Source organism: Manacus candei, unplaced genomic scaffold (genome assembly GCF_025592945.1).
Source record: "Manacus candei isolate 608988 ecotype Guabito, Panama unplaced genomic scaffold, ASM2559294v1 h1tg000028l, whole genome shotgun sequence".
In the NCBI taxonomy this organism is placed as follows: domain Eukaryota; kingdom Metazoa; phylum Chordata; class Aves; order Passeriformes; family Pipridae; genus Manacus; species Manacus candei.
The window spans coordinates 37,094,183-37,108,487 of NW_026138076.1; the positions used below are offsets into that span (position 1 = coordinate 37,094,183).

A 14,305-nucleotide genomic window follows, 5' to 3' on the forward strand; every position below is an offset into this window, starting at 1 on the left:
AATCAGTCTTCAAATAGTTAGTTATAAAATAAGTAATAGGAAGAATTACTCCATATTTGTCCTTCTTGATTTTCCATCTAATTCAGAAGCAGGGCAACTGCTTAAACAGTATACTTGGAAAAAATACAACAACATAGCACCTAATCCTGTAATTAGCTAGGTATTTTTAGGGAATCTGTGTTCCATGTCATTGTAAGTCCATTAGGAAACAACCAACTTCCTGCAGTAGTTCTTTTTGTACTTTATAGCTCCATGTAAATGTGAATGCTGAATCTGTAGTGAGGTATCCTGTGCTTACGGCAACGAAACATACATTTGGCACACAGATGTACTCAGACTCTGTAGTTTTCCTTCTCAGACAAATTAATACTGCAGGGTACTTTTCGTGTTATTGTTTTATTCCATATGACTTATTGCACAAATTGCATTTAAATTTTAGCACTGAAGTAAAAAATGAACTGTAAAATGTCCAGATGTGATTACCATTTCAGTCTCTGGCTATATTTGACAGTTCCTTTGAAAATATTTGAAATACTTATAGAACCATAAACATGTTTAATATCATACTCAATAAATAATAAAAGAAATTATGTTTGCATCCAAAGACAGATCGCACACTTCACAAAGATGAGCAGAGAAATAATTTTTCAAATCTTGAGACTGATGCTTACCCTTGACCTGGACAGCTAACTGAAATTATTGTATCATTAAAGCTTTCAGTAAAGCAACAGTTACATTGCTTCTAACAGATCATTTGGATGTGCAACTTGCTGGCAAGTTTGACAGCTGGATGTGAGATCTTTCAAGCTTTTATAAGCATTTTATAAATTAATAAAACTCCTTCACTGTCACAGGAAAGCCTTCTAAATACCCTTATCCCCTTGCTGTGTGGTTAGTGCTGAGGCAAGAGAATATGGAATCAGTCATGGGATGGAAGCACCCCCACCCCTGCTCCAAGAACACAGGCACATTTAGTCGTATATAAGAACAGTCTCATTTTGTTCTATTCACACCCGTGAAGTTAAGCACGTACAACTGTCTGCCTGGCTGAAAGGCACATTAATCAAAAAAAAAAGAAAAATCTTGTATGTAGATGGTGAGAAGTGGGGCACACAGCACTCCAGGTGAGCATCCCTCCTCCCAGGTCTCTGTGTTGTATTCTCATAGGATGTTTGAGAGGTCGAGGCAAGGGGTGCCAGTAGAAAAAAAAATAAACACATGACTGCTATTGCTAGCATCCACTCATCACATCTACATCATTAACTTGTGCCACATGAGACAAAAGAAGACAAAAAGAAGAAAGGTGGGTTTTATACACTGTCTTTCATGTTATGCTAAAAGACAGCCATTTGCTCCCAGCCTAAAGTAGCAGTTGCTTTATTTTAATTAACTCTGCTTATTTTGCTAATATAAGTGACTCTTAGACTGCTTTTTAAGATTAGATAAAATTTTCAACTTATGAACAATCACTGCTGCTGAAAAACAAACTACAGGTGCTTATAGTTAGGTGACAGCAGTCTAGTTTTTGTACAGTCCACTTGAAACTTCCCAGCCAAGGAACATCAATAGACCAACAGAAATCTTTAGCCAAGCTTTCTCCTACTACACCACCATACATGCCATAGTTGAGGGCTACCAAACAATGTGACATGACAGGAGATGTTCATCGCCCGGGAACTCTTCTCCTTTCCAAGATTGGCTTTAGCTGCTAGCAGAAAAGCCAAAAAAAAAAAAATCCTGTTGGGCCTCAACCTGTGTGTTCTTCACAGGAAGACTTCTTAACCCTTTCTATTGAAGACTGAGTATATATTGTACTGTTTATAGTTCGCTTAGGTAGAAGTGAGTAGGCAAAACTGATGCTAGCAGATGTACTGTACATGGCCAAGATAGCTAAAACCCAAATGAATTCAAACTTCAAAAGCTTTCTCAAAGCACCATTGAGAAAAATCATACAGACTGAAATCTCTGTCAAGGTTTTATCTACAAAAGCAGTAGCTCAGAGTGGAAATGCAGACACAAACTGCAAGCAAGTGAGGCTTACAAAACACTAACTAGTGACAATTAGAGACCAAGTTGATCCCCCAGTAATAGTGGCTCTTTTCTCAACCTCCACAGATTATTTTTTTTTCTGAAAAAACATTAGGAATAAATTAAATAGAATAATAAGGTTTTCCACATCAGGAACTATTTTAATGTTATAGGAGATACAACACAGTCAGCTAGAACTGGTTGTGTTGAAAGGACAACCCAGAGGCAGGCAGGGACACATGATGACACTGAAACACTGAGGATTGTTCTGTACATAAACCCATGACTAGTGCAAGCTGATCAACACTCAGAGTTCCTGGAAGGAATACAAAAAGACATGAATTCACACTTCTGGATTGTCTGCATCAAGCTAGTGAACCACATCTTTATACTCTTGCCTATGCTTGTCATTCAAACACCTCTCTTTGCATGGATGATGGCATTTTTCTTGTTTGGAGTCATGCTTCAGTCAGCTTAAGTGCCTGATCCCTAAATTTCAATATCCAAGCCTACTCATAAAAACTAAATATAAGCAGCCTAGGGGTAATGATGATAATCTGATGAGTAAAATATTAAATGCTAGCATAAGGCCAACTTTATGCATATACTCACTATCATAACAAATAATGGTCTTTGTTAACTCTTCTTACAGATTTTAACTGTAAGAACATGGAATACTGGATCCTTTTGTAGCAAAGGAGAGGGAAACAAGTCACAGAGCATTTCTACTTTCCTACTTTCTTGTTCTCCATTTCAGGTCTAGATTCATTCCCATGGAGCTGGCAGGAGACGGTGGTAGAGACAGACAGACCCCTGAACTGAACAGTTCTTTTCACCTGGGAATTACTAGTGGGTTTCTTCAGACATACCGTTAGTACAGAGGATAAGATTTTTCACTGCCAAAACATGCAATCTTGAGTAATAAAATCTTGGTATAGCTTTATTACCTATGGTAGAGTTCATTTTTGCTATGTTCATTTTTGCATCTCTTTTCTTTGGTCTTTTAAACCTCCAAAGATCAGATATACAGGCAAATGTCAACAATATGAAATATTTTTAAAATAAAATTCTAGAAGCTGCAAACTTATATAATGTGCTATTTTAACAACCAAACTAAGGTGATTATTAGCATTTTGAAGAGAAGGGACATAAAAATTATGGTTGCTTTATAGAAAAGCTTAACAAGGTTTTCTGTACTGCATTTACTGTATTTTCTTATAATAAATGCTTGAAATAGCTTCCAGAAAACATTCAGCAGATATTTATTACCCAACAATAGATGACTGTAACAAAGCACATAAAAGCCTCTCATTCCCTTCCTGTGTGTTTGAACTTCAGCAGTATGACCAAATGACAATAATGACTTGAGTTTTCTATAAAAGCAAAGCAGTGGATGTTAGAAATGAATGGATGAAAAGGAGGAAAATCTTCTTAGAAACATAACTGAAGGAGGAATGAGCTTGAATAAACTGAGTTGATATATAAAGTATTATATACACTGCTACTTAAAATTGCACAATGCCAAATGGTCGTTTTTAGCAAACCATACCACATTAGTTGTATTTATAGTTCCTATGGGTGAACTTGACAAATTCTCATAAATAATTCAAGCATTAGCAATGTCTTGCTTCATCACATTAAAAACAAGTAATTCTAATTAGTGGTCTATGAAGCATATAAAATCCATGGTGTTTATGGGAAAAAAACAGAGTAGATCATTTGTCTAGTTTCTCTCTAGAAAGGTAAAGACTGTGAAGGAGAGAACGGCAAAGGGTGCATTCACAAGCTTATGTGGCATAGATAAATGCTGAATATTTTTATTCCAACATTTAACTCTCTTCAGCCATCTGCAGCAAAATGTCTATCAGTTTGCTTTTTCCACTGGTGATAAAACGCAAAAGTGATTGCAATAATCACACTTGCAAAGTCTTAGATGGGAAATCTGGGAAAAAAAGTCGTGCCATGTTGATTAAAGGCAGCATTTTTTAATCAATCCAATGGATATAGAAAACTGTTAAATGGTTTAATAGCTGTATCAGAAGGACAACAAATAGCATCGTTCATTATTTAGCCTTTATACTGTAATTATGCCAAAGCAAAACATATTCATATCTCTAGCCATACATGCAACAAATAGCAGTATGGCAACAAGCAGAGCCTCACAGAATTTCTCCGCTCCGTTTAATATACGCTAATGGAAACGGCTTGAAAACTTTTTAACATGGACTTGCCTATTAAGCCTTTTAGTAATTTAAATAACCTACTGCAGCAGTCCCAAATTTCATTAACACTCTTAGGATGGAACTACTGACCAAAACAATGAGTACAATAGTTTTTAATTTAACTACATACAAGAGAAAAGCACTATCTATTACAATAATTAATCAAAAAGCAAATACAGTCTCCATAATTGTAAATGCCAAGTGTCACCCAAGGTAACTAAAATATAACTGTCTAGACTGTAAGTCATCATGAAATGATTTTGTAATACCTCACATCATGGAGTAACATTTTTTTCATGACTGCACATACTCTAAATCAGAAAAACATGGGTAAATATGTTCTTTAGTTTAAATTCTGCCTGAGACTGCTTCACTCAAGTCTGTTCCAACATCAATGAGAAGACTGGTATGTGAAGCCACTAAGTCTCTGACACTCAAATGTCCTGAGTAAGAGTCTTTAAGCCGCAACTTTTACATTTTCTGAGTAGAAATGTTCACTGTTGACATTCATTCCATTGCATCCTTTCTCTACCACAGTTTCTTTCACTGGAGGCTTTATTTTGAATTGCTATGTATTCTACTACTCTACTACTCTCATTAATGAGATAAGGCATCAATTTTTTGCAGATGTTTTTCTTAATTTTCCTGATGCTTTCCTTATATAAACATCTGACAACCATGTGATCAACAGAATATTTATAACAACCGAACAGCTAAGCTGCTAGTAGGAAAAGTTTTTCACAGCAAAATTTAAAAACAGGCAATCTTAAAGTATGCATCGCTACTATTGTAATTACTATAAGACAGTGGATGGTCATCTGGAGAAAGAGAAGGATTTTTTTGGTGTGGAAAAAACTTGTCCAGGAACAGCAGTAATATTACAGCAGACAAAAGAGAAGTACTGAATGAGGGAAATTACTCCACTGACAAAGCATAAGCCAACATATGCCCATACTGACAATTCATTACAATTCAAAAATAGTTCTTTAAAAAAAAAATTGCTGTCAGATTTTAGATAACTGACTAATCGGAAATAGGATTAGTTTGAGAGGTAATTTATTCAGAATAAATGAATCTCTGAGTTTACTCCTAACGGAGATCTATCAGAGATTCAATTTCATTACTCATAATAAAGTTAGGTGAATAAGGGACTCTTCAGTTTTATGCCTGAATTAAAATGATCAGATCAATCAAAAATATTTTGTAAGGCCTAAAATGAAATATTACTTAAATTGAAGAATTATTTACCGCATTAACCTTATTTTTAGAATTAAAAAAAAGTATCATCACTTTGAAAAGTTAATCTCATTTGAAAAACTTGAAAACAAAACCACTTAAAAAGATAAATTACTCCATTTAGTAGCTTAAGTTTCTTAGATTAACTGCACATGAATTTGCAAACAGAAAATAATCTCAAAAGAAAGATGCAGCTTCGAAGACTGCACATTTTTTCCCTTCTTTCTATTCACAGCAGTGCTTCCCAAATTACAGACTCAGAGAAGCACTGGCTGGAATGGGCCTCTGGAGGTCATCTTGCCCTGCCTCCTGTTTGGAACTACCACCAACTCCAGGTGAGCTCAGTCATGCCTCTGACTGGTCAAGTCTTGAAAACATTTGAGGATGGAGATTTTATAACCTGAGCAATCTCTTCCACAGCTGCGACAGCCTCCTTGAGTTCTCCCTAATGCCTTTTACCTGCCAAGCAGTAATTTATGACCCATAACTGCCATTTCTGCTTATTTTCATGGGGAAAAAAAGCTTAAAAACCCCCTGAATATTGAAGGATTTCATACAGAAATTACTTTAAAATATATGTATCTTTTAACTCTCAAAATAAGTGTAAAACCATGTATTTCATTTTTACACACTATAATGGCAGCAGAAAACAACAAACACAATAAGCAATTCTTCAAGTTCATGGCTTCTGTGCTCTATTTTCCTTTGATTAAGATGTAATCAAGTCAGTCCATGAATGTAAAGCAGGAGAGGAAGAACTGATTATGTCTGATTTTGGTGAATCTCACCTGATGGACATTTATTTCAATGATGAAAGATTAAGTTTTTGAAGGGCTGTTGTATTTTAACAGGAAACAGTATCTGGTTTTTAATCAAATTATGATCATAGCTTTTTTTCCATGCTCAATGATAAGACAAGCAAGATGGCCAATGCCATGATAAGATAGCAATAACATATTTGTTTTCTTCTCCCCTATTCAGGTGTGATGCGCAAACAAAACTGATTTTTAATACACCACTGTACATAGCAGTCCTACTCTCACTCTTCAAGCACAAACTGATGAATAAAAAAATTCATTTCTATAAATTCCTCAATGTTCTTAGGTACAGAGCCACATCCTTCCATACAGTACTCCTCTTGGGGAGTTTTATAAAAGCAGTATTCTTTAAAAATTCATTTAAAAAAGCAGTATTCTTTAAAAAAGCAGTATTCTTTAAAAAAGTATTCTTCACAATCGTGGAGTGAAGAAACAAAGACAAAAACCCCCCACATGTTAAGATGTCACATAAAAACTTTTTATTTTTGTTTTATATCTAAGTTCTATGGCTTTTATGAGTGGATTCCAAATTTGCTAAATGAAATCTCCAGTCTCCAATGTTTTCAAACAATCACTTTTTAAAAACTTTCATTGTGCTAATGTTTGTTTCCATAGAAACAGGAATGAAAGCAGAAACTGCTGTTAAAGGAATTAGAATTCTCTCCCACAAATGAATGACTTAAAAATAATAATATATTAACAAAACAATTGTCAGAATATATATATTTTATCATTTTGCAAACACAGAGCATGATCTTACCTCTACTGGAGTTAGCAGGACTGTAACTTGTGATTACATTACAATAAGCCTAAGTCACTAAGAACGTGTTACTGAGTTTAAAAACGCGACAAAAAGAATATTCAGTTAAATGGATAATTTTGTAATGAATTTTTAAATTAAATTTAGCAGGTGATTGTCAGATAAGACCATTTTTAGAAATAGTACAATGAAGGTTTATGAGCCGAATATGTAAAACAATAGATTCTAAGGATTATTAATATTTATATAATTTATTTCTAATAAACAGAATTAAAATTATTTGTAATAAACTATCTGCTAATTTTTTGAAAGTAAATTACTTCCATTAAAACCTGACTGGAAGTTTTTTACAGTTACCCAGATACATTTCTATGCTCTACCTAGACAGTAATTGAATGTATGGACATCATACTTGCATAAATCTAACCTTTATAGAATTAAGAACATACTTCTTTTACAGTAATTAAGAGGGTTTGTTTTTTCCCTCACTTCTCTACATATCTTATAAACATTTAAGCACCTCCCATAAGAAAACTGGTAATAAAAGAAGTCATAATTTACCTCTTCCAAAACCATAACTTCAGTCAAAATCTTGAAAAGAGAATCTATCCAGGATTAGCTTGCAGTTAGCAAGGTTCCTGAATTCACAAAAATCTTACTTGTGCACAGTCCTACTGAGTTAAGACACTGAGTTACTCAGATTCATTGCTGCACAATTATAATTTTTAAGATATAGACAACTTTTCCTCCACCGCATCAACCTCAGTCACTTTATTCTCTGGATCAGCTTCTGTTATACTACATATACCTAATACTATACAGAAGAGCAACAAAGCTGGTGAAGGGTCTGGAGCACAAGTCTTATGAGGAGTGGCTGAGGGAGCTGGGGTTGTTTTGCCTGGAGGAAAGATGGCTCAAGGGGGCCTCATCACTCTCTACAATTACCTGAAAGGACGCTGTAGTGAGGTGAGGGTCAGCCTCTTCTCTCAAGTAACATTGACAGGATTGAGAGGAAATGGCATCAAGTTGCTCCAGGGGAAGTTTAGATTAGATATTAGGAAAAGTTCCTTCACTGAAATCACGGTCAAGCATTGGAACAGGCTGCCCAGGAAAGTGGTGGAGTCACTATCCCTGCAGGTATTGAAAAGACATGAAGACGTGGCACTTAGCGACACGGTTTAGTGGTGGACTTGGCAGTGTTAGCTTAACGGTTGGACTTGATCTTAAGGATCTTTTCCAACCTAAATGATTCCCTGACTAAGAGAGGCACAGCCTTTGATAGCTCAGATTTGCATGAAGCTTGGGGCTTTCCAATCTGCACAGCTTAGAGATGCCCAGTTAATCGGTGACTGTGTGAAATTAAGATATCAGGAATTTTCTTAGTCAGATGTCCAGTCTGGAGAATTCCCATCTGGCTTACAGTTGGGGGGAGAATTTTGCACCCTCCTGTGAGGGTGAAATTTCCTTATAAAGCTTAAAATACACTGATTTATTTCCTATGCTTACAATTTTCATCATACATAGAAGAGAATTCTGATAGATAAACCTTTGGAGAAAATACCTGGTATGGTATGACTTTGCAAACGTGCAGGTATTTTTAATAAGCATTTTTAAGGCATTGTTTTAACCAAACTACTACTTACTTACATCTTGTCTGCATATATTTTGATCAACTCTACAAGAAAGTGACTGCCAGTACTTTTTCATAAGAGAATATGTTTTTACTAGTGTGCTAGCCTATTAATTTGATTTTCATTAAAATTCTGAAATAAAACATTGTGAATATTTTTGTTCATAACTTATGCATTTACCATTACCACCTTAGGTTTTTCTCTTTATCAGAAAACTACTCAATTCAAAAAGGTTTCTTCCTCCACAATGCACCATAAATCAATAAAATACTTAACTTCTCAGCATTTTATCTTATTTCCTTGTTTTCTCCTTCTGGTTGACCAAAGAAGCCATCCAGTGCTTTGAAATATCTTGATGGTGGGCAAGTATTTAAGGTGTTTCATCATGTGAACTATCTACATTAGAAATTTAACTCTTGTAATTTCCATTCTACATATTTTCTGCTGTAATTAAAATCACTACAGCTGAATTTAAAACTCTGAAGTATTTATATTTGCCCCAAGTAATTAAACTTTGTTTGTGGGATTGCAACATTAAAGTGCCATTTATCAACCAACTAAGACTCTACTTCCTTTAATTTTGATGTTAGGTAATTTTATTTTAAATTCTTCATTGTATGAAATTCCATGCCTAGAAGGTTAGTTTAGCTGCATTCAATTCTGGCACTCTTCTTATCATTAGATGGTATGAAATTCTCTGGATATAACATGGCTATTCCAAGTGTCCATTGATCCATTTTTTCTGTCTGTAAAGTTGATTGTCAGGTACCACATAACCATATTATTTTTGTTGTGATCCTTCTCTGTTTCAAGAATGTCTATTGTAGCATGGTTCTTTCTATGCTATTTCTGCCCATTGATTTCTTCTTCTAAATAGTGCTAATCAAAACAGGTAAGTATTTTTCATTTCCAAATTACATGTAAATGAGAATACATTTTCTTAAAAAGTACTACCTACTGTCACCTTCAATTGGCAATTACTTGCAGTTTGAGGACATTTCAGGCTAAATAAGGAAAATGTTTGGCATAAAGTCTTTATAAAAAATACCACAGGTATAAAAAAGTAAAAGCTTTGCCTTCTGGTGCACGATCCACTATGCTTTAACACAGGATATAAACCTAAAACCCTGACTCCAACATGAACTTTTGCAGGACAAAAGTGCAGTTTGAAGGAAATCTTGCAATGAACATGTGTGTTTTTGGCATTGTGGTGTTTTCGTTATGTATTTCATTGGTGTATTTGTGCTTCTACTCTATGTAAGAGACAAGTGACAGAAGAAAATATGAGAGCCTTTTTCACCCTAGGGTGACTATATCACAATTCTGCCAAAAAATCTGCAGCTGCATTTTATTTTTATACAAAATTTTATTAGGTCATAACTGTATTTTGTAAATCTGTGTTTTGCCTTTAGGTCAGCAGTATTCCAATGACCCAAAGCTGTGTCATACAGCTATCATTACACTCCTGTATTCACTTTGGACTCCCCATCCTATGCCCATCCCCATAAGATGCCTTTGCATCTTATTTTCTTGCTAATTACAGATTATCTCATACCTTTTGATCAGTTTGGATTGTATGGTCCTTTTCTTCCACTTCTGTTGGTGTCTTTATTGTAAAACAGAAACAAAGTTGCAACCTATTCAATTTCAGAAAGCAAGTTTCTATCTTGTGGAAAGGAGCCTTAACTCCCGTATTGGAATTTATTAGCTACCCTTACACTCATAAGGAGTCTCATAGTTTATAGCCAGAGTTAAAATGCCCTTTGAGTAGAGGTTTTTTTACTTTAAAATGTTATATAAACATCATCTTAAGTCTCGACCACTCACTACTTTGCCACATTTCCCCAGCAGCATCTCTGGACCCTGGACTACATAAGGAAAGGTGGTAACACAGAATTAGCACAGATGCCACTCAACGTTTAGTTCAGCTTTGGATGCCCAGAGGTCTGTGACTTCTCGGTGACTTGCAACACCACCACTGAGCCAACCCTGCTCACTCTGGAGGTGAAGCACCCACAAGTGCCCTGTAGTCTAAAACATCTCGCATGAACTGAGATCAAATTAATCTTGCCTCTTCCATTGCAGTAGAGTTACTGTAGGATCACGGGTCACACCATCTGGAAAAAAACATTTCTGCTACCTTTCAGTTTCTATATGATAGGACACAGTACTCATCCAGTAGCATTGCTGCTCTGGATTCCCAGACAACCTCTTTTCCCATTCATTTCTGTACGTGATCAAGAATAGCATTCAATGCTTTGTAAGGACCAGGAAAAAACAAAGACCACCAATGTCTAGAAGACAATCTTAGGATGTTCAAGCTATAATTCCACCTTCCTGTTAGAACTTTACCACAAAATATTCATAGTTCCATAAAATCTTTGCCTTCCAGAACACAAAAAAAGCAGAAAAAAGCCGGATGAAATAATTCCCCTGGATGTTATGGATTCCCTTATTTACATGGGGTTTTTGCTTCCATTTGTTTCACAGTAAAGCCACTGACACATTCTATAAATGCTGTTTTAAACTTACTTCTCACATCTCACCATTTCAGCGATGTTACTTTTACTGTCTTTTCATCAACTAAGCACGGAGATTCTGACCACTTCTTCCAGCCTACTCATCCACATATTTAACCCGACCATTATCCATTCCTCTGCCTACTTCAGAGTTCTGCAACTCCATTTTGTTACCCAAATTTTTAACCTATCTTTGCCAGATAAAACATTTTCTTCCCTTCCCACACTTTTTCTTATGTTCAAATCCCAGACACTTCATCACATGATACTTAATCATTCACCTCAAACAGGGGCTCCATTTAAGAAAGGAAGCTGTCAACGATGTACAGTGCTGATTATATAGTACTGAGTATGTTAAAGCATGTTATTGTTTCAGTGTGTTTCCAAAGTCTTCAGTGATGTTGTTAATCATAAAAATCAGTAGCAGGATTAATTTAAGTGAGAGTAAGCCAGGCAGAAATTTGAATTTTCATTTTAGCAGACTGCTAAGTGACATACATATTGGATAAAAATAACTCCAGCACTGTTTTTCTGAAGGACTCAATGAGAATATTAATTCTTTCCACCATACCTTAAATAACTGTAACAGGAGTACAATTATATTTCATGAAGAGTGTTACATCTTGATATTTTTTACTTCCCTTAGATATACCCAGTAGAATAGGAACATCTTAGATAATTGCACAAAAGAAAGGACAGTCATATACAGATCATATTTTTTGTTACTTTTGCAAGACCCACACTCATAGACAAATGCCATATGTTTTCCTAGGAATACACAAGAGCAGCACCAGTGAATTTATGCAAGCAACATGTTTCAAGACTGCCAACAATGAAGCATCGTTCAAACTGCACTGTATTTTATGAATAAGCCTGTAATGTTATATTGTAATGAATCTATTTGACATTCAGCAGTGTGATGCAGTGCACAGTAATTATAATAATGCAGTGCATGGTTGTAGCTTATTATGTGCATATGGAAGACACCAATGTCTTTAGTATGGACATTAACTCAAGGTAGGAGGAGAAAGACAGAAATAACTCAAGGAATGTAAGAAAGTCCTCATCTCAAAGTCTGATGGTATTCTGAGAATCTATATATTCAATATACACACTCACACACGAACACTATTAATGCAGCAGAGAGATCGTCTTGAATTAGAATGCAAGCCTTTCTCTTTTTTTTTTAATATATAGCACACTTTGTTTGTGATTTCTCAGGTTTTTGTAGACAGCAGGGGGAATTTATTTTAATTTAAGAGAAATTTTATTTATTATCAATAATTCCAATGGATTTAAGGAAACAAGATGAATGAGATCCCTTTCTAAAAGTTCCCTTTCCTCCTAAACTCAGCAGATGGACTTGTTCTTCAAATTAATTAGAAGGAAAGTCTTATAAGGAATATAGCTGATCTCAGTAGCATCTGCCTTACACCACGTTGTTTGATTTCCCATTTCTTCATTTTTTGAGGACCAGATTTTTTTATTTTTGTCTGCGCAATGGAGAGACTAATTTGAAGAATAGGAAAAAGGGTCTGTTTAGTTTTAACAATGCTTCTCATCACTATGCTGCACACGTAATCTGATAATATTATTCTTATTCCCCTCCAGACTTTGAGTCATCATGGTATTTTCTTCTCTTCTTGCAACTCTATAGTGCACAGCGCAGCCCCATTTTATGATGTGTTGAACAAAACACAACAAAGAAATAAAGAAGGGGTCAATAGAAGCTGTTAGCTACAAACACATTACAGGCAATATACAACACCAGTGGTTGAATATTGACCTCAGGGCATTAACTCTATATTGGCATGCCATGCTACAGCACATGAACACATAGTCATCTTTACAACACAGAGCGGAATTTAAGAGACTCACATAATTGCCTGCGAGAAGGTACAGGAGCACTTCCAAATGCTGTGCCCTGTAAATAAAACACATTTTTTTTGGAGCAAAGGATGTCAGATTAACAGCAGCAGCAAATGAAAAAAATGACAGGACATGAAGAAAATGAAGGCAGTGAAACGAAATAGAAGAGTTTGTTATTACTGAAGAACTGCAGTTCCTACTTTCAGATAAACATAAATTATAGTGGAGAACATTCTGTGAGTAATCCACCCATCAGTGAATACAATGAACCAAAAAGAGAAAAAAGAGAGAGAAAGAAAGAAGACAGGAAAAAAAGTATCAGCCTAAGACAGGCATGCTCATACTTGTCAAAAATTAAATTTGATGAAAAGGACAACGTATGGAGTATATATTAATATGAATTTCTTTACAATAATAAGAAGGCTCAATTACATCAATGTCTTAGCTGATACTGTCACTGTTTGAAGGTAAAGTACATTTCAAACAGGTATGAAGGAGAGTGAGTGCAGTACTGTTTGGTTCTTGCCACTTCCTCCTTATCTTCTCTCCACAATTCTTCAACATGTCCTCACTGGGTCAGTTTTTTGACAGCTGACAGGAAGCAGCTTTATTAAATGCCTGATCAATATACACAGTATACTCTTCCAGTAGATAGAGTGCTTCATCTTTTGTGCATTATGCCACCAATTACCACACATCTCTGAAATACCAACTGTGCATGTAATCAAACCATGAATCAAATACCAAGCAAGTCATACCAGTTAGGATCTGTAGGCAAATCTCTTCCCAACGTGATCCCCTATTTCCACAGTCTCCCTCAGCACACCAGCCCGCTCACCCCCAAAATCAACAAACCAATCCCATAAAAACAAACTAATAACAGAAAGGAAGAGGATGACTTGGTAAAGAGAAACTTTAGTGTATAAAATTTGAAAAGCACCATTTTTAAACTATGTTGTCTCATTCTGAATCTAGACCATGAAGCAGAGCTCTGCTTTAAATGTGTGTCCAAGACTGCATCCTCCTTTCCAATGTCAAAGAGCATTCTGATCATTTGGACTGGGTAGTCAAGGGTGACTAAATTACAGTAAAATTTAGTTTGCAAGTACTGCCTTAAAAAAAAAAAAAAGATCAAACACCTGAAACTTATAACACTTGAGTGGAGCTTGGCTTCCTTTGAAGTCAATTTGACTTCTACCATCTCTTAGAAGTCAAGGCTGGG

General features: G+C 35.5%; 1 protein-coding gene across 3 annotated transcripts in view; it reads right to left on the minus strand.

Annotated features, from left to right (window-relative positions):
* CCSER1 (coiled-coil serine rich protein 1) overlaps window positions 1-14,305 on the minus strand; it is a 655,853-nt gene that overhangs the window by 118,293 nt on the left and 523,255 nt on the right. The window contains exon 10 of one of the 3 annotated variants that reach the window (XM_051789751.1): window positions 13,093-13,138. The exons of the other annotated variants lie outside the window; for them this stretch is intronic. Within the exon in view, the coding sequence (XP_051645711.1) occupies window positions 13,093-13,138 (46 nt within the window). The remainder of the gene's footprint in view (window positions 1-13,092; window positions 13,139-14,305) is intronic. 3 annotated transcript variants of the gene reach the window in all.